Here is a 23,843-nt window from a genome sequence, read left to right on the forward strand (position 1 = left end):
GATGGAGCCGCCGCCGCCGCAGAGCGCGCGGGCCTCGGGCCCGGCCCGGTTGCCGCCGCCTTAGTGACCCCGCTCCCCCCGCGCTGGGCCGCCCGGGCCAGAGTGGGGGCCCCCCGCCGCCCCGCCCCCCTCCTCCCCGACACCGTCCCCTCTCCCACACCCCCCTAGCCTGCGCGCGCGCGGAGCTGCCTCAGGTGAGCGGGGGGCGGGGCTTGGACGAGGCGCGGGGGGCGGGGCCTCGCCCGCCGGGGGCGGGGCCTGAGGGGCTTGGGCGTGAAGTGAGGGGAGACGGGGGCGCCCGGGCAGCGGCGGTCGCCCGGTCGGCGTGGCTCTCGGGGAGAAGCTGGCCCGGCCGGGGGGGAGGCCGGCGCGAGGCTTCAAGGTTTAGGGGAGGGTCACGGAGGCCAGGGGTCCTGAGAAGGCAGGGGCTGGGTCAGGGGAGAGGACCGAGGACGCCCGGGAGCGGGTGCGCAGGCTGCTCGGCGGGGGTGCCTGGGCCACGGGGCGTCTCGGGGGGGGGGGGGTCAGGTTAGAGAGCAGGACGTGGGCCCAGGTGGGGACGTCTGGGAGGCAGTGAGCAGAATGGCAGCACCGAGGTAGAGGGAAACTTAGAGTGGAAGTGGGAAGTGCTGTGTAGGGCACCCTACACCTTGTAGGATGAGGAGTCTAGGGAGCCCGAGAAGCAGGTGCCTCCCTGGGAAGGAAGCGACTCACTGCAGAGGAGTCCTAAGAAAGAAGTGTAACCGAGGAAGCCCCGGGGCTGGCAACTCCAGGGAGAGAGACTTGGGAAGCCCTTAGGAAGTAAAACAGGCCTCCATGTACCTCCTCGCGTAGCCCCATCCCCAGTTATTTTCTTACGCTTTTATCTGCTACAGTTGTAGATTCTCACTTTTGAAATTTTTGTTTGATCTCTATGCTTTTTGAATTTTTATGTGATTGGTCCTTCCTGTCTGGAGGCAGTTAGCAATGTAATGGAACACAGATCTTTAGATATGAGATATTTAGGAAATAAGGTCCATTTCTCTCTCCAAGGTAAGAATTTTCTAACTCTGCTTCCAGGAAGATCTGATGCATTACCGACCACATTGTGTCAAGTTTTGTGCACTTTCTTTCCCTTCAGTTGCTTCTCTCATAAGCAAAAATGTCTACTGTCGTGACTCTTATGGTTCTATAGATCCCCCCCACTGACATCTTTAAGAGCTCCGCCTGTGTCCCAGTATACCCCACCTGAGCGCTCAAAGCATCAGTGGTGATCTTGCTCAGTTCCTGACTTGCTCACATGTCAGCTCTAGGCCTTCCATCATCATGGCCAAACAGGCCGTTGAGGCCTGTTATTTTCCCCTTACTGCTACTTGTTCACTTTACCTGTGTGAAGGTACATATTTGTATTATTAGGAAGCATTAAAAACAGGTGTCCAATGACCCACAATATTTCCACTTAAGAGAACTCAGATTCTGGGGGATCCCTGGGTGGCTCAGCGGTTTGGCGCCTGCCTTCAGCCCAGCGTGTGATCCTGGAGTCCCGGTATCAGAGCCCACATCAGGCTCCCTGTATGGATCCTGCTTTTCCCTCTGCCCGTGTCTCTGCCTCTCTCTCTCTCACTCTCTCTCTCTCATGAATAAAATAGAATCTTAAAAAAAAAAAAAAAAAAGATAACTTAGATTCCAAGGACAAGACCAGGACAAGGCCAATCAAACAATCTTGGAAAACGTAGCTTCTTATTTGATAGGAGTATGTGAGAATGCCTCGCTGGGGAGCCCACATTGTCCATGGGTCCGTGGTACCTCCCTGAATCTTGCGTTGTGTGGGGGAACTTCAGCCTTCCCTACAACGACCTAGAGCCAGAGAAGCCAAACAGCTCCCTGGGTCATGAGAATAGTCAGAAGAGTGGCTCATGAGATAAAAATAAAGTCTTTAAGTCTTTTAAAGAAGAAAATAGTGTTGCCATTGGGAAGCAGGATGGGTCTCACTGGAGCTTCTGGGGTGGCTCCCAGGGTGCTGGGAACTGCCCTCAATTTGGCAGGTTGAGAATCCTGTCTTGCTCTACTCCGTAGATGCTGAGATCTCCAGAACAAAATATGATGCCTTTGTTGCCCACTGAGTGCAGTTCGTTAGTACAGTTGTAGCTTCTGGGCAATCCCCTTCCTTTTAGTAGGTTAAGGGTAAAGCACATTTTGGAACTTGGCTCAGAAAGAAGTCCTGACTTCTTTCCAGTGAAAATGCAACTGAACATTTCTTCTTTATTTTCTCTTAGTTTAAATCTGCAGCTTGTACTTCCCAGTGTGGGAGGAACATTATCCTACCTTTTACCTCCTACTAACATCCACAAAGGAATTATTTTCTCCCAGACTGGCCATCCTGGGCGGCCTGGGTGGCTCAGCGGGTTCGGCTCAGGGGCTCAGGGCATGATTCTGGTACCTGGGATCGAGTCTCACGTCAGGCTCCATGCAGGGAGCCTGCTTCTCTGTCTGCCTGTGTCTCTGCCTCTCTCTCTCTCTCTCTCTCTCTGTCTCATGAATAAATAAATTAAATCTTAAAAAAAAAAAAAAGAAGAAATAGGTAATTTATGGGACACCTGGATGGCTCAATGGTTGAGCATCTGTCTTCAGCTCAGGTGGTGATCCCCGGGTCCTGAGATCAAGTCCTGTATCAGGCTCACCGTGGGGAGCCTGCTTCTCCCTCTGCCTGTGTCTCTGCCCCTCTCCCTCTCTCATGTCTCTCATGAATAAATAAATAAAATCTTAAAAAAAAAAAAAAGAAACCTGGCTATCTTTCTTCCCTCAACATCCACACAAAATAATCAAGGAAAAATTAAGAGAAGTTATTGTTGGCAGGTATTTCTAGGCTCATTTTACTCTATAGGAACAAATAAAGAGTGTGGAGCCCTGTGGGTGTAGACAATGCCACAAGCAGGACTCCCTCTTTTTGTTGGTCTCTTGACCCTGCCTGAAGGAAACTCTGAATTCCAAGCTGTTTGATTTGCCTCCTCTTCTCAGATTTGTGGATTCTGTATTGGAAACAGACAGTTTCAAGGTTTATCTGAAAAAGCATCTAAGAAAGGATAGTTTTGATGTGAATGGCCTGTCCTCTCCCACCCCACCAGTGGGAATAGCATCAACTTTATTTATTTATTTGTTTATTTATTATTGTTTTTAAAGATTTTATTTATCTATTCATGAGAGACACTAGAGAGAGAGAGAGACGCAGAGACAGAAGGAAAAGCAGGTTCCTCATAAGGAGCCCGATATGGGACTCGATCCCTGATCCCGGATCAGGACCTGAGCAGAAGGCAGATGCTCAGCCTCTGAGCCATCCAGGCATCCCAGCATCAACTTTATAGTCTCTGCTGGAATACATATGCTTGTGTAATCCTTGGGTGAAGGACCCTGTTTCTTTCTTTCTCTTTTTTATTTAAAGATTTTATTTATTTATTCAGAGAGACACACAGAGAGAGAGGGAGAGAGGCAGAGACACAGGCAGAGGGAGAAGCAGGCTCCATGCAGGGAGCCTGATGAGGGACTCGATCCCGGATATCCAGGATCAGGCCCTGGGCTAAAGGCGGTGCTAAACCGCTGAACCACCGGGCTGCCCCAAGGACCCTGTTTCTACCTTAAAGTGACCTAGTAAGTGTCTAGGTTGGCATTTTCCCTGGGCTCAGACTCTCTAAAAAGAGACATGAGAAAGAGAAGATTATTTTTTTCTTCCATCCATAAACCTGTGTTTCTAGTTCGAGGATGTAAGTCATTGAGATGCACCCCCCGAAATTATACATTTCAACACCCGAGAAAGAAGGTAAGCATGGTGACCCCAAACCTTCCCACCATGGCAAGGTTTAACTATGTACTGTAGTGGAAAGGCTGTCTATCATGCTGGTAACCTGGGTTCTATTTGTCTTAATTCTGTCGCTAACCAGATGGGTGACTCAGCATAGTATCTTCTGTTAAAAATCAAGAGATTGGTGATCATCTCTCAGCTCCATTCTGGCTCCAAGATCCCCCAGATCCTACAACATCCTTGCCCCAGGCGCTCCACATGAAGAGAGGCTTACTAAATTGGATTGTCAGGGCAAGATTCTTTGTTAGCAGAGGAGCCCCAAAACATGTTTCCAGCCCAAACAGCAGTGAGCCCTTTCAGTCAGCATGCATTAGAGACTCTGGTCAGGAGTGCCACCAAAAGCAGTTGTTCTGGTCTCTTCCCCCTTTTTGCTACCCTACCCCAGTCAGAATAGTTCATTGAGACTTCCAATTTCAGACTTCATTTGACAGAGCTAACTTTGTTTGGGGACATCTTTGGCTTGAAAACTAATTATTATAAAGTTCAAATTGAACCCTGCTGCCCTACTTTCCTCACCCCTGCTCAAACATACAGCTGAATAGCAGTGACTTTGTGACCTGTGACTTTCTATAAACACAGGGCTCAAACACTCAAGCGTATTTCCAAAAAGCCCAGAGAGTATCATCTCATGGGCATCACACCTAGTGATTTAAACTGTTTAGTTTGGCCCTTTCCTTAGTTCCTTGAGTCCTAAAATGAGACATGGGAGGAGTAGGATTGTTTCTCCTCCCACCCATAAACCTTAACCTTCTCTCTCTTCCGCAGTCTACATGGGGAGGACAGGGAAGCGCAAAGAACAAGAGAAAAGATGCATCCATTTGAGATCTAAAAGGAGACAATGAGGTGATATTTTCCCATTTCCCAGGTGTTGTGTTTCCAGCTCCTACCCCTTCTTATTTTAGAGACTGGCCATTACTAGGATGACCGGGGAATTCATCCCCTCAGCACTGTTCCCCAGGCACTTGGATAATGAAATCGAGTTGTCTTCATCTGCATTATATGTAGACAGAAGGTCACCATCTACAACCTGGTGAAAAAATGAGCCAGATCTTTCTGCTGTAAAGACAGACACATGAGCTGAGAAAAGGTTGGTGGGTTTCCTTCAGAGGGCACTAGGTTGACCCTAAAGATCATTTCAGAGCTGTAGACTGCTAGATGTCAAGGTCTGTTTCCTAAAAAGGGGCATGTATGTGGTCAGACAACAGACAATGCCTCAGTCCACCTCTTCCCTGAACCATTTACCTCTTTCCCCTCCTTAATTCTGCAAAGCCCTGATAGCAGAACGAGACCAGTGACGTTTTTATTGATTTGATTCAGTTCACAAAGGTACAGACAAGTGGGGATGATGCTATGGGTTTGGTTTACTTGTAGTACCAGAACTGCTCACCCCTAGCCAGGTAGAAAGTTCTGGTTTTTTGTTTGTTTTTTTCTTTTAAAAGATTTTCTTTATTTATTCATGAAAGACCCAGAGAGAGAGGCAGAGACATAGAGGAAGAAGCAGACTCCCAGTAAGGAGCCTGATGTGGGACTTGATCCTGGATCCCAGGATCATTCCCTGAGCCAAACGCTCAACCGCTGAGACACCCAGGCGTCCCGAAAGTTGTGTCTTTTTTTTTTTTTAATTTTATTTATTCATGAGAGACACACAGAGAGAGGCAGAGACACAGGCAGAGAAAGAGAGAAGCAGGCTCCATGCAAGGGAGCCTGATGTGGGACTCGATCTCAGGTCTTCAGGATCACACCCTGGGCCAAAGGCAGGTGCCAAACCACTGAGCCACCCAGGCGTCCCCCGAAAGTTCTGTCTTTTTTTTTTTTTTAATTTTCATTTATTTATGATAGTCACACAGAGAGAGAGAGAGAGAGGCAGAGACATAGGCAGAGGGAGAAGCAGGCTCCACGCACCGGGAGCCTGACTTGGGATTCGATCCCAGGTCTCCAGGATCCCGCCCTGGGCCAAAGGCAGGTGCTAAACCGCTGTGCCACGGGATCCCCGAAAGTTCTGTCTTATTTTTTTTTTCTTTTTTCAAATTTTTATTTATTTATGATAGTCACACACACACAGAGAGAGAGAGAGAGAGAGAGAGAGAGAGAGGCAGAGACACAGGCAGAGGGAGAAGCAGGCTCCATGCACCGGGAGCCCGATGTGGGACTCGATCCCGGGTCTCCAGGATCGCGCTCTGGGCCAAAGGCAGGCACTAAATCGCTGCGCCACCCAGGGATCCCAGTTCTGTCTTAATAATCACCGTACTCCACTTTAGGTCCCAGGTCCTAAGGGAAACAAGATTAAAAAAAACAAAACAAAAAAAAACAAAAAAACTCTGCTTCTCCTTGCTGCGGTTGGGAAACAACAACGAAAAAGATGGGACAGATCCTTGCCACTCTCTCCACCTCCACTGTCTTTCCCAACAGTGTCCTCCTCACTACCTTTCTACCCACTAGACCACATGGAGTGTATTTTAAATTCCAATTTTGGAGTGTCACTGGATCAAACAGGATTCTTTAGAGGATTTGAAGAGCTTTAAATACTTGTGATGTCCATCTTATTTCAGGCTTTCAGAGCCACTACATAGAGACAACTTGACTTTCTGACATTTTTGTCACCTAATAGTGAAAGCTGTGGGGATATTTTTGAGGAGATGGGACGTTGGGGTGGTAGCCGATGCCTGCCTTGCCCTTCGAAGTCAGACCTTGGATTGCTGGTGACTTGTTGCTTGTCAGGAAGTGTGGTGGGAAATCTTCTGTCTAGAAGGAATGTCCATTCCTGCCCATTGCTGTTCAAATGCGATATTGTGTTGATGGGAGAGAGCCAGGGCCATAGAGGACTCTTGTTACAGTGCCAAGTGGATTCAAAAGAACAAGGAAGAAAACCTTTGTCTCTGGAGGTTACAATGACCAACCTTTCCTCCCTCGTCAGAGACACTTCCTTTTGAATTGGGAGACTAGCTATTTCTAGTTGCTTTGTACTCAGCTCACTGAACTGAATTTACAGTACATATGTGCCTACCTCCATCACTGAATGACGCCTATGTTGCTATAAAGCCGATTTCTTTCCAAGATCTTTGAGCCAAACCTGTCTTGTGTAACTAACTTCTCTCTTTTTATACCTCCTCCCCCTGCGGTATGTCTCCAATTGGCAGTGCCTAATTTGACCCAGTTCCTCTAAGGAGACACTAAGATCTGCCTGCCTGGCCAGGCAGGGGAGGAGGTGCTTTGAGGGGCGGGGAGTGGGAAGGTTGGGAGGGATGTGCTGCCTAGAGACTTGAACAAACAGTGAACTGCGTCTACTGATTTGCTCCTGGCTCTTAGAATACCAGGATTGGGAACAGCAGAATCTCCATCCCCTCTCACTTCCAGGGTTACCAACTTGGCATGTGGATGTGTTAGAGGCAGCCAAACACTGATTTTGCCCAAGATGTGTCATGGAGCACCTGTTAAGAGCAATTAAGAAGCAGAAGAGCTCAGTTTACTGCTAGGAACAAAGTCCAACTCAGAAAACAACTCCTTCAGACCCTTCTGGAAATTGTTTTGGGACCATTTGGGCAGGTGTCCAAGAATGAGATGCACTTTCTGAGCCAGTGCTAGCTGAATGCTATGCTTCAACTGTTCTGCCTACCTAGTGCTTATCTAGCCCCTGGTTCCTTAGTGTTCTCTTTCTCACACACACACATTACATTAGCATATTTCTCCCTGTAGAGCCTGCTCAACTTGTTCTTTTTAAGTAACAGACCCCATTCCCATGGGGGTCACACGAAAGAAAAAGATGCCTTAATTGATATTAGAACCAGGAAAAAGTGGGGATCCCTGGGTGGCGCAGCGGTTCGGCGCCTGCCTTTGGCCCAGGGCGCGATCCTGGAGACCCGGGATCGAATCCCACGTCAGGCTCCCGGTACATGGAGCCTGCTTCTCCCTCTGCCTATGTCTCTGCCTCTCTCTCTGTGTGTGACTATCATAAATAAATAAAAATTAAAAAAAAAAAAAAAAAGAACCAGGAAAAAGAAAAAAAGAAAAAAAAAAAAAAAAAGAACCAGGGAAAAGCAAGAAGATCCATGAAGGCCTTGAGTATTCTGGCTTTTGAAAAGAAGAAGGATGGTTTAATGGGAAGAGCACAACTCAGAGTGGCAGAAGACCTGTGTTCTTTTTCCTGTTCCAGTCTTACCATGAGCCCTGAGACAAGTCATTTAACTGCTCTGAGCCTCAGTTTCTCCAAGCAGAAAACGGAGGAAATCTTGCTCACTCTTGCTTCTTCTGCGTGTGTGTGTGTGTGCATGTGTGTGTGTGCGAAGGGAAGTCACATGTGACATCTTAGCTTTGCAGTTTTGAAAAATCCCGAAGGGCAATTATGGAGCTAATGATTCGGAAATGAAAGGGGCCCCATGAGTACCAGACCGCCCTTCCTCATTCTTTGAATCTCTGCCCACCACAAGTTCTATGGCTAGTTCCAGAGGGTATGAGTTTGCTAACCACTGTGGACTTGGGCTCTTCTAATCATTACCCCTAAGGGAACCTTCAAGGAACCACTTATTATTGTGGCTTGGTCTAGCAGTCTGATCCCAAAGCTCAGTCCAATGCCAGGGAGAATGTGAAGAGTTGAAAATAAATTTAGGTAATTTTTTTCTTCCACATGCAGGCTTCCTGGGTGAGACTAGGACTCTAATGAAAGCACAGCTGCTTTGTGAATTGAAGGAAAGTCCATGTTTCAGGCTTTCTTTTGAGACTTTTCAGAAGAGTATGATGTCTTCAAGAATGACCTGGGGGAGGGGGAAACAGGGTAATAGATACTTTCCCCCTGTGCATCCTCCAAAATCCCCCACCCTTGCCTCTCACAGTGTAGTATTACAAGCAAATCAAATTTTCATCCATCTGCCTCAGAGAGATCCTTCGAAGAGATCAGAAATCCTGGTGACAGCTCAGGTTCTTCCCCTTGCCCCACTCTTATGCCCCCAGATCTGCCCCTACAGTATTTATTTTTCATTCGATGACTGTTGAAATCAATTTTGGAGGTATGTGAATTTCCACCAACAATATTTTTTTTTCCTCCTCCCACAGGCTCCTAAGGAGATAATTCATTGGAACAAATTATCACTTTTAATTGTTCTCAGTTCTTGATTTGTTTAATACTCTGCCAATTACTGCTCGCTTCTCTTAAATAGACTAACCTGCATTTTTAAATTCAGGCTTCCACCTTTAAAAAAAATAAACATAGCAAAGTAATTGACAAGAATGTGGGGAGAAGCCACTTAAAGGTTTAATTTGTTTATTATAGTCTCAGTAGAGGACTCCTCATGGAACCTGGGGTGGGCTGCTCCCCATCTTCTACTTTCCTGTCCCCTCCCTCCCCTACATACCTGGAAAAGAATCCCTTGAGACAGAATCCCGCTTCTTCCTCTTATTACTACCCCATCCTTAACAAGGCCTACGGCTTCTGTGGGGCTGGTTTCTTTGCCTCCAGAAGGCTGGGCTATAACCTGTCTCCTTTCACTGCATCAGCTCCACCTACAGGAGGAGGGTCTACTCTCAACACAACTGGGACCACTCTAGAGTAAGACAGTGTTTCCACTCCAGAGGCTGGGGAAGCCCACAGAAGTTGTGGGTTGGGAGGAGACCCTGGGGTTTGTAAGTTGGGGTACATTGTCTTTCTCATCAGAACAAAGTAGGAGGGTTTTCTTCTGTAGGATAGAGTTGGAGCAAACTTGCTAATTCTAGAATGTCAGGGAGAAACCTTCTCCTTTCCCAGATCTGGCTTCTAATAGCAGCTATTTTTCTCTTTCAGCAGACTCTAAGATGGACATAGAAGACTGCAATGGCCGCTCCTATATGTCTGGTATGCCCTCTTGTGCGTTCTGATTGTAAGGGGCTGGGAGCACCCACTTGCCTGTGGAGCAGAGTGGAGAGCCTTCAGCCTAGCACAGGACCTTGGGTGCCCCAGCCACAGAGCTGCCACTCACACTTGGTAGTGCTAGTGCTTGGTAGTGAGCATCTGTTTGGGTCATTTTGCATTCCCTAAATAGTGATTCTCTTCCCAGACTTCTTGGGGGAAGAAGGTAAAGGGAAGGGAATAGGAGAGGAACACAGTGGAGATTGGAGGGGAATGATTTAAAGCAAAGAGATAGAAGGAAGATGTGGTTTCCTCTCCTGTGGAGAACTCTGAGGATACCGGCCAAACATGATATTCCATCCCAGCCAGGTAGAGAGTGGAGCAGGGTTTCCAACCTCAAAGGCCTGGAGGAGCCAGGTGGGTATATAAATGAGTAAACAGGTTCGGATAGTGAGCAAAGGAGAATGGGGGACAGTCATGTATTGGAGAACACACTCCTTGGTGTCCAGCAGTCATTGCCATGCCATAATGTGTATCCAGTGTGGCCCAAACTTCCAATTTTTCAAGAGAATTCAGGAATCCAGATTTTATGTGAAATGTCTCCATTTTAGAGTAATGACTCAATATTTTAAAAAATGTTCCACGGAGTAGGCCAAACTTGTCTATGGGCTGAATTCAGACAGTGGGCCAACAACACAGAGCCTTTGAAAGAGAGATATAGAGCCCAGTTCCCATTTCTCCCAGTCCTTTTCCATGGTTATAACATGCCATGGCTTTTCAAACCTGCCAAATACTCTTACTGAGGCAGAAGAGATCATGCTGCTCATAGTATGAATGGCTTTTAGAGATATGAAACTAATCAGGATCTTCTCAGAGTTTAACAAGGTGAAAAGAAATGAGGAACTTTATCTGGCTCCCTCTCTGAGGGTGTAGAGAAAGGCCTAAGACAAAGTCTATCTCCAAGACAGAAGGAATCATTTTTTGGACCATTAGAATGTCAGGGCAGGAGATGATTATGAAAGGTGAGGGAAGCCAGAATTGGGTTTCAACATGATGAGTGTGTGCCCATCAGAAATCTAAGCACCGTTGTAGAAATGACCTATAGCTTTTTTTTTTTTTTTTTTTTTTTTTTTTTTTACCCTGAAGTGGGACCAATGGAATTATGGGCACGTTCAAAGGATGATAGCAAGATGGGTCAGACACACACATAAGAGTCATTGGCAACATCTGAGTAGTGTAAGGTAAGACATTGACTCTGACCCCCTTTCTCATGTAAGGAGGGAAGGAGTTGGACCGGGTAAACGCATTTGATACCTGCCACGTGCTGGAGAGTGACAAGGATCAAGTGGACTGATTTAATTGAAAAAGATTTATTGGAACTAAAGTCCTGGCCCTTCTGAGGAACCAGCCAGTCCTTCTATCTCCTGCTCAGTTTAAGCCTACCCAGAAAACCACTGCTGAGGAACAACCACACTCAAGACCCTGTTTTATTGCTGGGGAACACTTAGAGGAGTTAAAAACAGTCCCTGCCCTAACGCAGGTAAATGAAAAGCTGGAAAAGTGGCTGGCGGGGATATCCCATGGAGCTCAGTCTCTGGAGAATGTTGATTAGAGGCGAACCTCTTAGGGGGTTTGCTTCACGGTGCTATGAAACCGAATTTTCCCTGCTTTCAGCAGGTTGACATTTCCCAGATAAGAGAAGCCTCTGCACAGGATGGTTTTTGAATGAAAGTAGAGGCCAGAACCCCCTCACCTGTGTTTTGAGGATTCTAGCTGCCAGCAACTACCTTAGGGAACGGGAAGAGGGAGGGCTAACATCTGTTGTGAAAAGCAGCCCCTGCAGTACTGGGCATGTTTGAGACGGTCCCCATGAGGTACGCCTGAGAGCCCGTCACTGACCCATCTCTGCTGGGCCAGCAAGCAAGCAGCGGGCAAGGCCAAGGCCGTTGTGCACATCGTCCTGGAGCCCACTGCGGCTCTTCAAGGTCATCACAGCTCTTCTGTCTCCACACCAGGTGGCCTTCCCTCACCTGGCCACCTGATAAAGGGGGTATGTTCTCCTGTTCTTCAAAGAGATTTTCCCACCTCGTGGAACCCGATTCAGAAAATCCATCTTCTCCCCCTTGTCTCTCTCTAAAGGGGAGGGTCTCTTCCTCCTGGGGTCTTGAGAGAGGAACGGGAAGGAGGAGTCCACTAACTTCCCACACAGGTTCTCTCCCTACCTCCCATCCCTATCTTTCAAAGGAAACTGAGTTGCTCAAACCCAGCTCAAGCAATTAATTGACTGAACAATGCTTGTCACAAGTTTTCTGGGACTGTGAAATGTTTAAGGGAACCTTAGAAAGGGATCCAGGGGTAGGCAGCCCAAAGTTTCACGGCCCCTCCCTCCCCCAAATTCTTGGAATCAGAAAATCTAGTCTCCAAAGTAGGTCAGCACGTCAGTGAGCAGCTCCTCTGGAAGGGAAGGGAGCAGAGGCCTTGTCTCAATCGAAGGCGGATTCATCAGCGCTGTCTGCGGCCGCCGGCCCCAGGGGCTCAGGAGGGGAGGGGAGCGGAGGTGGGGAGGCTGGACCGCGATTTTGCCCGGGATCTGCAAAGCCTCGGGGCCACCGAGCCACGACGCTAGCCTGAGAGCAGACTGCCGGGTGTCCTGGCTGCTGGGAAGGAGGGGCGGCCAGACCCCAGATCTGGAGAGCGACCTCCCTCCGGGAGGAGCCGGGCGGAGGGAGTGCGCGGGCCCGAGTTTAGAGGGGGAGGGGCTCTCTGCCGGCCGGAGAGCCTTGAAGCTGCCCCGTGTCCTGGGCCCCGTGACCTCTGGGGCCTTGGCTTCCCCAGCTGGCAGAGGATTGGGCCTTCCCTGGGGGCCCCCCTTCCTCCCTCCCACCTCGAGGGCCCATCCATCTCTCTCTCTCTCTCTTCCACACACTCTTGCCTCTCTCAGGCATTTGTTGTGCAGTTCCTCTTTGTCTGCTGGGCACGAGGGCAACTGCCTCCCCCTCCCGGTGCACACCCCCCACCCCCACCCCTTTACCGGCTTGGGAAGGGGATGCTGTAGCCTCGCCTCCCCCCACCACGCGCACACACACTCACACACACGTCCTCTCCAGCCCCCTCCCCAAGCACATCCAAGCGTGCGCTCGCTCGCGCTCTCCCTCTCCCTCTCTCCCTCTCTCCCTCTCCCTCTCTCCCTCTCTCCCTCTCTCCCTCTCTCCCTCTCCCTCTCCCTCTCCCTCTCTCACACACTCTCTCTCTCTCACACACACACCCTGGGCTGAGCTCTCCCCGCTGGCTGCAGCCGTGGGCCCCTTGCTCACCGTGCCGCTGCCTGCGAAATGACGGCGGTTCCCCTCACTTCCAGGAATCCGCGCTTCCTGGAAGGTGAGTGGCTGGGCTCACCCCTGCCTGCCACCGAGCCGCAGACATGCACACACCACCCGCGCTCCCTCGCCGTTTCCAAGGCGGCGGCCGCGCTCGCACCCCAGGGTCTCACCGGCGAGGGAAGGATAATGTAAGTTCAGGCAGGAGGTGGCCGGTGGCGGGGGAAGGGGCGCCGGGTAGGGAGCGATTCAGCAGCAACTCCGAGCCGGGGACAGGGAGAGGATGGGGGCTGCCTGCGTGTGCGTGTGTGTGCGTGTGTGTGGCGGGGGAGGGGGCGTTCCTCCTTACACTGGCGGAGGACGGGAAGGGTGTTTGGTGTTGCTAAGCAAAGACTGCGACTTGGACAGTGGGAGCTCGTGGTGACATCTTGATTAGGCCTTGGGGACAGACGTAGAGCTGCCAGGGGTGACATGCGAGGCAGGCCTGGGTGGGCAGGGGCGCTGGAGTGGAGGAACAGGGGAGCCTGGGCGGCAGATGCCTCAGCCTGGAGCAGAGATCCGAGGGCCCTCTGCCGCTTCCCCACAATAGAGCTGGGGATGGGCGTCTTTCTCCGATCGAACCCACTGTTCCTGCCAGCAGGTTAGCATCCTGCCCCCCTGGAGCCCATGGTCAAGACAGGGAAAGCAGTTAGGTGACGAGCAGAGAAGTGTGGAGGTCCTCGGACCTCATGGCTCCTTCCTGGGGGCAGCCACTCTTTGAAGGGATAGAGGAAGGGTGGCAGGAGTGGAGGGCCGGTCTCCTCAGCCTGTGCAACACATTGAGCCTGTGGGACATTGCCCTGTTTCCTCTCTCTCTCCTCCCTCCTGCCTTTCTGCCCCGTACCCACCTCCCTGTTCCTCTGATGTCAACCTCATGATTTGGCTTTACTCTCTGGGGGTTCAGTCAATATATGATGATTTTGACCAAGGAAATTTCTCCGAGACCTGAGAGTGGCCTTAATTCTTGGCTTTGACAGTCTGGGATTTCTTGGGAGTCCCAGGCTTTTGAAGTTCCCTCCCTGGGGTTTCTGGAACTGACAGAGGAACTGCTGAACTTCCTAAATCCGACTCTAGGCCCCTTCACCCTTCCGTAGAACTCAAAATCCCTGGGTCCCCATAAAGGTTTTCTGGCCCCTGAAACAGATTCATTTTTATGTATTAGCCCCATAAAAGCAGACTTGAGCCTATTTTCCCCAGGGAGGGCCATGGCATCAAAGAGCGTCTCAAACTACTGATGGGGCTCTGGAGGCACCTGTGCTTCCTCCTGTTCCCAGGCCTTAATAAGGAAATGCACAAAGGATGTTTTCCTCTTAAAGCCCCTAAATATCCCTCTAAGCGTATTCCTCCCCTCTCCCTGTGCCCCTGTGTATCAAGCCCCTGGCTCCAAGAGGCAGCCTAGTAGGTTGGGATTTCCAGCAAGTTCACTCATTGTTTTAGGGTCAAGGACTCAGCACCAGGACCCAGAGCCCGGTTCTTCCCCCATCACTGACATCAAGTGATTCAGGGCAAGTCAGCACTATCACCTGAAAAGGAATGAAGAGATGCCCCTTTTAGTCCCTTTCGCCATAGCAAACACTACCAATTGGTTAAAAGACATATTTTAAAACTAGGTCTGAGTCTACACATCTCAGCCTGTCAACTCTGAGATGCTTACTTCATGATATGTATATGGTTCTGACTTGGGCAACTTTTCTAGATAACCATGGCTCATCTAAAGAGCCCCAGTCGGGAAAACACAGTGTTGATTTATAAAGCATTTTCTATAGATAGTGAACAAATTTCCTCAGGCTTTGATGGGAACGAATGGGGGAAATGGGACTTTTAGAAGAGGATATGAATGGGAAATGGTCCCAAAGTCCTGAGTGGTTGTTTTCTTCCCACTGACCAAAGCTGGAGAGGGATCCCTCAGGAGGGTGTGTTCCGGATTTCTTGCCTCAGGCCCAAGACTCCAACCATTTTATAATGGAATCTTTATTTTGTGAAAGTAAGTATGTACATAGCTGGGAAACTGGGTAAAGTACTCATAGGTGGACTTTAGGGATGAATTTTAGGGCTTGTGTCTCTCTTTCGCTTTTCCATATTTAGGCTTGTGTGTACACATCCATGCATGTTCATGTTAGCAGATACTGTAGAAGTCTATGGGTGTGTTTATCCCTGTGGGTATGTTCTCTTTATGTGTATCTACATATGTGATGTGTCTGTGTCTATGTGTGTGTTTACCTACATGTGTTGTATTTCACCTATAAATTTGTGCAGAAGACTATGGGGAGGAGGGATTTTTAAGACCTGATTCATATATTCATGTATGTTAACTAATTTTTAGAGGTACATACAAAAACTCTTAAAACTCATTTTTTACAAAGCAATCTGTCAACACATTAACAAATATATTGAGAATAAATATTTTACTGTCAAGGGAGCACCAAGCAGTAAATATGTGATTGGAATTCATATCAGATAAGGGGCTTTCTAGAGTAGTCAAATTTGTGCTGATTTCAGAAGGTCTGGTAGGCCCAACGCTCCTCTGCTAAAACAGTGACTCCCAACTGGCTGTGTAGGTGGTGGCCCAGGACATGGGTGCTTACTGTTTTTGATCTGTCCTGGTTCCACCTCTATCAGCTATGTCACTTTGGACAAGTAACACAACCTCTTTTGTGCCTCAGTTTTCTCATCTGCAAAATTAACATAGTATTGGCACCTGCTTCACGGGGTCTTTGTGAACGTTACATGCGATAATTCATCTAAAGTGAATAGAACCGTGGCTGGCACAAAGTGAGGACTCGATCAATGTTGGCGGCTATCATTATGATTACTATTATTATCATTAGATTCAGGGACCATTCCAGCTGCCCTTCCTGCAGATCCCGAATCTGGTGTTGGGGGCTCCGCAGACGAACAGTAGGGAAGAACGTCTGTCCTGAACTGCCTCCCTCCTGAGGCCCCCATTTTCCTCTCGGCCCTGGCCCGCCCAGCCCCAGCCCTGCTTCCTGTGGACGTCAGGCAGTGATGCTCTTCCCCTCAGGCCTAGATAAAGGTAGGGTGGGCAAGGCGCAGCCACTGAGCTCGCAGAAGCCCGCACCGGGCACCCAGGCTGCCAAGGGCGCAAGGTACGGTGCTGAGCACACAACGCTGCCTTGTACGTGGCTGCTGGATGAATGTCTGTGACGCATCACAGAATTTTGAAGAGGTGAGGCAGTGGACAGTAAAAGGCCCCAGCCGCAGCTTCACCTGTCCCCTTGTTCTCTCCTCCAAGGTAGCGGGGACTCATCTCTGGAGAAGGAGTTCCTCGGGGCCCCAGTGGGGCCCTCGGTGAGCACCCCCAACAGCCAGCACTCTTCTCCCAGCCGCTCACTCAGTGGTAAGTACAGCCTCCTGCCCTGCCCTGCACTAGGCGCCCCTGCTTCTGTTTGGCCCCCAGCTCACCCTCCATAGGCAGCCATTTCCCCATCGCTGCCTCCCTCTGGTTTCCTGCTTACAGCTCTGAGAAGCAGTAAGGAACTCAGCAGCTGAGGTCTTCCTTCTGAAAGGAGAGGGGACAGTTGCTGCCCAACTCAGGTGGAATTGAAAGAGGCATGGGTGGGATTAAGGTAGAGGCTCCCAAGAGAAACCCTGGAGTTGGAGAAGCAAGTCCATAAGTATGACTAGAGTCAGATAGGAACTAGAGACAAGAGGGATCTCCTGGTGACCCGCCCCCATTCTCCTGCCTGGATAGGGTCCCCATGCCTGCCTCTTCTCCCTGGCTCTAGATCTGTGACATTCTCTAAATGGTTGGAATAGCCAGGAATGTAGGTCAGAGCAAGAGCCAAAGCTTTCTCCTCAGTGGCTCCTCCCTCCTTCATACCCCCCTCTCCAGATCTTCATGGAGGGGAACAGAGGGGTTCAGTCTTATGGGGAGGGGAGGATAACGCAAGCCATGTCTGTCTTCCAGTTTTGCTCTCTTCTTAGCCTGCCATCTCTTTGGTCTTCCTAGGACCATTTTCCCGCCACTGTGACTTGCTGGCTTCCTGCCCAGGGCCCAGCCAGACATCTTTCTTAATGACAAGAGAGTGGAGAAAAGGGTTCCCCTTGGCCTCCTCCTCTCCCCAGTGGGACAGAAGACATCCCATGTACCCCAGCTTTTTTCTCTGAGAGTCTGTTCGTCTGGGTGGTGGGATAGGAGGAAAAGGTTGTTTCAGGTCCCGGCAGGACTACCAAATCACCACCCAGGATACTTAGGTCGTTGGCCTCTTTTAAAGCCTGCGTGTCTCAGGGCTGGGAGAAAGCCTTCTGCACATCAGGAGTACCATTCTGGTTTGCGGGCAGGTTCCCCCCTTTCCTGTTTCTGTCCTAAACACCATCCCACCCTCCAGCCAACTCCATCAAGGTGGAGATGTACAGCGATGAGGAGTCAAGCAGACTGCTGGGGCCAGATGAGCGGCTCCTAGAAAAGGATGACAGTGTGATCGTGGAAGACTCGTTGTCAGAACCCCTGGGCTACTGTGATGGAAGTGGGCCAGAGCCTCACTCCCCCGGGGGCATCCGGCTGCCCAATGGCAAGCTCAAGTGTGATGTCTGCGGCATGGTCTGTATCGGACCCAATGTACTCATGGTGCATAAGCGCAGCCACACAGGTGAGTAGGCCAAGGGGCCCCAGAGGAGCTCCCAGGATGGGCCGGAAAGGCAGAGGCACAGGAGGCCATGCCTGCAGTGGGGTAGCCTCAGAAAAGGAAGGGTCGGGATCCCTGGGTGGCGCAGCAGTTTGGCGCCTGCCTTTGGCCCAGGGCGCGATCCTGAAGACCCGGGATTGAATCCCACATCGGACTCCCGGTGCATGGAGCCTGCTTCTCCCTCTGCCTGTGTCTCTGCCTCTCTCTCTCTCTCTCTCTCTGTGACTATCATAAAAAATAAAATAAAATAAAATAAAATAAAATAAAATAAAATAAAATAAAATAAAATAATAAAAAGAAAAGAAAAAAGAAAAAGAAAAGGAAGGGTCTCTCCCAGCACATTTTCCAGCTGATGGAAAAAAGGAGGAGATGGCATTTGGCTTCCCTCAAGACGCGTACTTCTCTGGTGCTTTCATCAGCTGTCGTTAAAAAGAAAAATCAGTACCTTTCTCGGTGGGAGAAGGAGGTGAGGGAGAGGATGGTGTAGCTTCAGGAAGGGTCCTAGAGTCTAACGGGGACAGTACTCCAGGGTATTAGTTGGGCCCTCAGGGTTTCAAGATTTAAGCAAACAAAAAATAAACAAAAACAAATAAAGGAAAACAAAAGCCTCTTCTCTGTTTTCTCAGGCTTTGGGCTCCTGGGGTAGAGTGGGTCTTATAGGGCTCCGTTTGGGGTTAATGGTCTTTTGGCCCAGAGTTCCAGGCCTGGTGCCCTTTGCCCTGCCATTTGTCCCTGACCCACACCTTCCCAGGGTAATACTACTCCCAAGGGATCTTTAGAAAGCAGGAGTTTTGTGTGGATACCACAGCTCTGCCTCTTAGAAATTGCTCTGAGCGCCTTCCCTCAGGCAGGGTGGGGCCGAGGGTGAGAGAAGAGGTTCAACCTTCAAAATTCCTCACACCCGGTCCTCAGAGATCTCTTCTTTCTCTTGCAGGTGAGAGGCCCTTCCACTGCAACCAGTGTGGTGCCTCCTTCACCCAGAAGGGGAACCTGCTGCGCCACATCAAGCTACACTCTGGGGAGAAGCCTTTCAAATGTCCCTTCTGTAACTATGCTTGCCGCCGGCGTGACGCGCTCACGGGCCACCTCCGTACACACTCGGGTCAGTGACTTGTTTGGCGGGAAATGAGGAGTGGGACTTCAGTATACCTGGGAGATAGAGCTCAGTGACTTTTCTCTCTCTCTCTCTCTCTCTCCTCTTTTAAAATATTTTATTTATCCATGAGACACACAGATAGAGAGGCAGAGACACAGGCAGAGGGAGAGGCAGGCTCCATGCTGGGAGCCCGATGTGGGACTCGATCCCAGGACTCCAGGATCATGCCCGGGCTGAAGGCGGCTCTAAACTGCTGAGCCACTGGGGCTGCCCTTGGGGGACTCTTTGATGAAATATTTTACATCTGCCACACTCTGTGATTTGGAGCAAAAGGAGCATGGGTGATGGGTGACGTTCTTGGCTCTTAACAGTCATCTGCCCTTTGTTTTTTAAAGTTCATGCTAATGCCAGAACCATCCATGCTCCATCCCCCCCATACTTCTGAGCACCAGGAAAACCCTTCCTCAAACTCCCATGTGCTTGAGGTCCCATGCCCATCACCATCATCCCCTCCCTCCACAGTACCAATACCAGAGGTCTTGGACCACCACTGTCTGTCCTCCTTTACTTCCTACTGGTTCCTAAAAACATCCACGGGCCTCCAAACTCCAAAGGAAGAGAGGAAGCCCAGGAAAAGCCTCTCTTCCCCATCCCAAGAGGTTGTCACCTTCCCAGAGGCAAGAACAAGTCACGAGGGAGTCTGGAGGTTAGTGTTTGGATCCGTGCCAGGGGACTGGACTACCCAGTTTTCATAGCCTTAGCCAAGACTGTTTGAGTCAGCATTGGTCTGATCAGCTGGACCGATAGCATTTTTGAAGCATCGTACTAAGTTTTAAGCTTTTGCTTGTCCTTGAGAAGAGGCCAGGAGTCAAGCTGGCTGGAAGGAGGAGCTCAAGATTGGGAAAAGGCAGGAAGAAGGGCAGAGGGGAAAAAATTAGTAGGATCTGTCCTTGGCAATTTTCCTTGCTATTTTTCTCTTTTCCTAAACTCTCTTGGGCTGAGATTTAAAGGAACAGAGCAATCACCTCCCCACACTTTTTCCAGCCACCTACCTTGTTCTAGGTTCTCTCACCTTGGAGCTGGGTGAGAAAAAAGGAGAAAGATCGTCGATTCAGGCTTTATGATCTACAAAGCATTTTGCTTGTCTCCTTGTGTGATCCTCATAGCAATTCTGAGGTAGATGGTGTTATCCTCATTTTGCTGACAAGGAAACCGAAGCTCTGAGGAAGAAAGGAAAAAAAAATAAAAAGATTTGCTCATCACAAAGCTATTCTGCAGCCCTCTTGGACCCCTAGCAAGGTTCTATGCTCAAGAATCATACTCATTTTCCTCAGGAAAGGGCCGGCTCCCCCTGCTGGTTTGGAACCGGGATGGCTTGGTCCCTAGAATTGAACCACCACCACCAAGGCCAAGGGATAGCTTTTGGATGTTGTTCTACAGAAGATTATTAGGGACAGAATTAGATACAGGCACAACATTGGGTCCCATCTCTTGAGATGCTTTGCATGGAACATACACTATAAGAAAAAAGGGGCTTCTCTCCAAGATGTTAAACCATTTCCCCAAAAGTCTTGGGTGGATGGGGACCATGGCATTCCCCTCATCCTCCAAGTACGAGGGTTTACAGAGCAAGATCAAAATGGCGTAGGTCGAACCAAGGCCCAGTTTAGGTGTCTATGTACAGGCGGCAGAGGGGTAGTCATTGCCACCCTCCTGGAGACACTTTCTCCTGTCTCCCTGCTCAATAGTAGCAGTATACATAAAATAAGATACACAATACCTTGTTCTCTCACTTTTCTCTCTCCTCTCACAAATATCATCTCTCGAAAGTTGTCTTTAGGGGCGCCGGGGTAGCTCACTGGTTGAGCATCTGGCTCTTGGTTTCCGCTCAGGTCATTATTTCAGGGTGGTTCGATCAAGCTCTGCATTGGGCTTCATGCTCAACGAGTCTGCAACCCTCTGCCTCTCCCCTGCTCTCTCTCTTTCTCTCAAACAAATAAATCGAAAGAAAGAAAGAGAGAAAGAGAAAGAGAGAAAGAGAGAAAGAGAGAAAGAGAGAAAGAGAGAAAGAAAGAAAGAAAGAAAGAAAGAAAGAAAGAAAGAAAGAAAGAAAGAAAGAGGGATCCCTAGGTGGCGCAGCAGTTTGGCGCCTGCCTTCGGCCTAGGGCGCGATCCTGGAGACCCGGGATCGAATCCCACATCGGGCTCCCGGTGCATGGAGCCTGCTTCTCCCTCTGCCTGTGTCTCTGCCTCTCTCTCTCTCTCTCTCTCTGTGACTATCATAAATAAATAAAAATTTAAAAAAAAAAAAAAAAAAGAAAGAAAGAAAGAAGAAAGAAAAAGAATGGGCAGCCCCGGTGGCCCAGCGGTTTAGCGCCGCTGTCAGCCCAGGGCGTGATCCTGGAGGCCCGGCATCGAGTCCTATCTCAGGTTCCCTGCATGGAGCCTGCTGCTCTCTCTGCCTCTCTGCCTGCCTCTCTCTCTCTCTGCCTCTGAATAAATTAAAAAAAAAAAAGAGTCTCATGCTCTTCTGACTCAGCCAGCCAGGCACCCCAGAACCGAAATCTGTATAACTGTTCTTAATTTAATTTTTTATTTATTTATTTATTTATTTATTGTTCTTTATTTTATTTTTATTTTTTTTAAATGGTGGTTTTAATTTTTTTTTTAATTTTTATTTATTTATGATAGTTACAGAGAGAGAGAGAGGCAGAGACACAGGCAGAGGGAGAAGCAGGCACCATGCACCGGGAGCCCGATGTGGGATTCGATCCCGAGTCTCCGGGATAGCGCCCTGGGCCAAAGGCAGGCGCCAAACCGCTGTGCCACCCAGGGATCCCTATTGTTCTTTATTTTAAAAAAATTTAGGGGCACCTGGGTGGCTCAGTGGGTTAAGAGTCTGCCTTCGGCTCAGGTCAGGATCCTGGGGTCCTGGGATCAAGCCCCGCATTGGGCTCGCTGCTAGATGAGCAGCCTGCTTGTGTCTCTCCACCACCTGTGCTCTCTCACGTGCATGCTCTCATTCTCTCTCAAATAAATAACTAAAATCTGTAAAAAAAAAAAAAAATTTAAAAGACCCTCAAAGTTGATGTTCTCTTCCTTTTACTCATCTCCTTTATTTCACTCTCCATTCTTTTATTCTTTTTCTCTTCTCAGAAATTCTCTATCAGCGATAAACCTGGGGCTCTCTTGGTTTCTCAGGGTAGAGAGACAGAAAGTAAAATAAGCGGTAAAACCAGGCTAGGGGTGGTGGTAGAAGTACAAGTAAAGGTCAGTGAAAACTGCCCCTCCCCACACTGGCAGATCTAAGGGCTCTCATTTCTGTCACCCCAGCCCACCAATTTCCCCCAAACCAAAGCAGATAGGTCATAAGCAAAAAATCCCCTTGTCTGATCAACAGCACTTACACCCGTCTGCCACATGGAAAGGTTAAACCACAGTCGGGGCCCCAGAATCTGAGATCCTAGGGTGGGGCCAGCCTGCCTGTCAGGGATGATCCCCTACAAAGCCCCTGGCCCCTCCTTCCTTTGAGCAGCAGTTTGGGCACCGAGAGGCCCACCAACAGTCCAAGGCTATATGCCCCGGGTCCCCTCTTTCCTCCCATGGACCATGCACTGGTCCTCTTCTCCATGGTTTGGTTATCTGTCTGTGCCTGCAGCTGAAGTTAGGGAAGGAAAGAAAAGCAGCATTCTCTTGAGCCACATCCCTTCCTCCTCATGCCAGTGTATTTTTGCTCCTGGATGATTTCGTAGAGCCCGGGCACGGGGAGAAGTAACTAACGCCATATCTCTCCTCTCTCCTCCTACAGTCTCCTCTCCCACAGTGGGCAAGCCCTACAAGTGTAACTACTGTGGCCGGAGCTACAAACAGCAGAGTACCCTGGAGGAGCACAAAGAGCGGTGCCACAACTACCTACAGAGTCTCAGCACTGAAGCCCAAGCTCTGGCTGGCCAACCAGGTAGGGCAGGCGTGTGGGGACATCGAGGGCAGGGCCAGAGGAAGTGCAGAACGAGGATAGTTTCAGCATCAGCACTACCACCCCCCCCCACTCACTCCACCCCACCCCACCCCTGACAAAGGGATGAGGTCTGTGGAAAAAGGACAGCCCCCTCAGTAAGTCTGCCAAGTACTCCCAAGTCAGTGCAGAGCCCTGTGGTAGGTGCTGCAGGAAGATCCAGGAGTCAGGGAGGTTTTGATCTATGTCCTCAGTCTAATGGGAGAGAGAGAACACAAAGAAGTATAAAACCAAGGGTCAAATGTATATAATTGTCCTCAAATTACCTGAAATGTTGCTAGGACGAACTCTAGATAGGGGGAAGTAGGCGGAGCCCAATTTTCCAGGTATTGGGTATGACCTTCCTTGGCTACTGACCTGCTGATTTTCTCCAGGCTAAGGCTGCTGAGCCAATGCTACCCTGATTCAGCTGCTGCTACTTGTCCTCACCTCCTTCCCTCTAGGTGACGAGATACGTGACCTGGAGATGGTACCAGACTCCATGCTGCACTCATCCTCTGAGCGGCCAACTTTCATTGATCGGCTGGCCAATAGCCTCACCAAACGCAAGCGTTCCACCCCCCAGAAGTTTGTAGGTAAGAGTTCAGTTGGAGAGGAGATGTCAGCTTTATTTTATTTATTTATTTTTAAAAATATTTTATTTATATTTTATTCATGAGACAGAGAGAGAGAGAGAGGCAGAGACACAGGCCGAAGGAGAAGCAGGCTTCATGCCGGGAACCCTATGTGGGACTCGATCCCAGGTCTCGCCCTGGGCTGAAAGTGGCGCTAAACCGCTGAGCCACCCATCCAGGCTGCCCAAGACGTCAGATTGATTTATTTATTTATTTATTTATTTATTTATTTATTTATTTATTTATTTATTTATTTTTGAGACGTCAGCTTTAAACCACAGATCCTCTAAATCTGAGCTCTGGTGGCCATCTGACCAGGTGGATCTGGAGATTTGATTGAGGGGGGAAAGTGACCTGGTCATCCCTGGTGCTTAGAACCTATCCCAGAACAGAAGGGGAGTGGAGAGGGAGAAGGTACCTCGAGAGGGTGGAGAGGGGTCCATGTTGAGGGCTCTTGTGGTGCTGC

The 23,843-nt window shown here is 49.5% G+C and overlaps 1 protein-coding gene and 2 long non-coding RNA genes across 14 annotated transcripts in view; 1 reads left to right on the forward strand and 2 right to left on the reverse strand.

Moving 5' to 3' along the window:
- Nucleotides 1–179: 179 nt before the first annotated feature.
- Nucleotides 180–23,843, forward strand: part of IKZF4 (IKAROS family zinc finger 4) — a 27,925-nt gene continuing 4,261 nt past the window's right edge. The window contains exons 1-10 of one of the 12 annotated variants that reach the window (XM_077913314.1): nucleotides 4,609–4,922; nucleotides 9,606–9,656; nucleotides 10,797–10,891; nucleotides 13,009–13,158; nucleotides 14,897–14,990; nucleotides 16,260–16,364; nucleotides 17,356–17,616; nucleotides 18,587–18,754; nucleotides 22,557–22,706; nucleotides 23,207–23,338. In XM_077913314.1, the coding sequence (XP_077769440.1) occupies nucleotides 13,072–13,158; nucleotides 14,897–14,990; nucleotides 16,260–16,364; nucleotides 17,356–17,616; nucleotides 18,587–18,754; nucleotides 22,557–22,706; nucleotides 23,207–23,338 (997 nt within the window). In that variant the 5' untranslated portion in view covers nucleotides 4,609–4,922; nucleotides 9,606–9,656; nucleotides 10,797–10,891; nucleotides 13,009–13,071. Of the gene's footprint in view, nucleotides 195–4,608; nucleotides 4,923–9,605; nucleotides 9,657–10,796; nucleotides 10,892–12,729; nucleotides 13,159–14,896; nucleotides 14,991–15,834; nucleotides 16,041–16,259; nucleotides 16,365–17,355; nucleotides 17,617–18,586; nucleotides 18,755–22,556; nucleotides 22,707–23,206; nucleotides 23,339–23,843 lie in introns of those variants that run through there. The other 11 variants (XM_077913326.1, XM_077913324.1, XM_077913323.1 and 8 more) reach the window with 11 other exon arrangements.
- On the reverse strand, nucleotides 11,002–13,337 carry LOC144323200 (uncharacterized). The gene is made up of 2 exons (XR_013388668.1): nucleotides 12,965–13,337; nucleotides 11,002–11,813 (listed from the first exon to the last, which is right to left on the reverse strand). It is a non-coding gene; the product is annotated as an uncharacterized LOC144323200 (long non-coding RNA).
- On the reverse strand, nucleotides 13,969–19,964 carry LOC144323199 (uncharacterized). Its single transcript, XR_013388667.1, has 3 exons — nucleotides 19,821–19,964; nucleotides 16,430–16,526; nucleotides 13,969–14,529 (listed from the first exon to the last, which is right to left on the reverse strand). It is a non-coding gene; the product is annotated as an uncharacterized LOC144323199 (long non-coding RNA).

Source organism: Canis aureus, chromosome 11 (genome assembly GCF_053574225.1).
Source record: "Canis aureus isolate CA01 chromosome 11, VMU_Caureus_v.1.0, whole genome shotgun sequence".
Taxonomy (NCBI): Eukaryota; Metazoa; Chordata; class Mammalia; order Carnivora; family Canidae; genus Canis; species Canis aureus.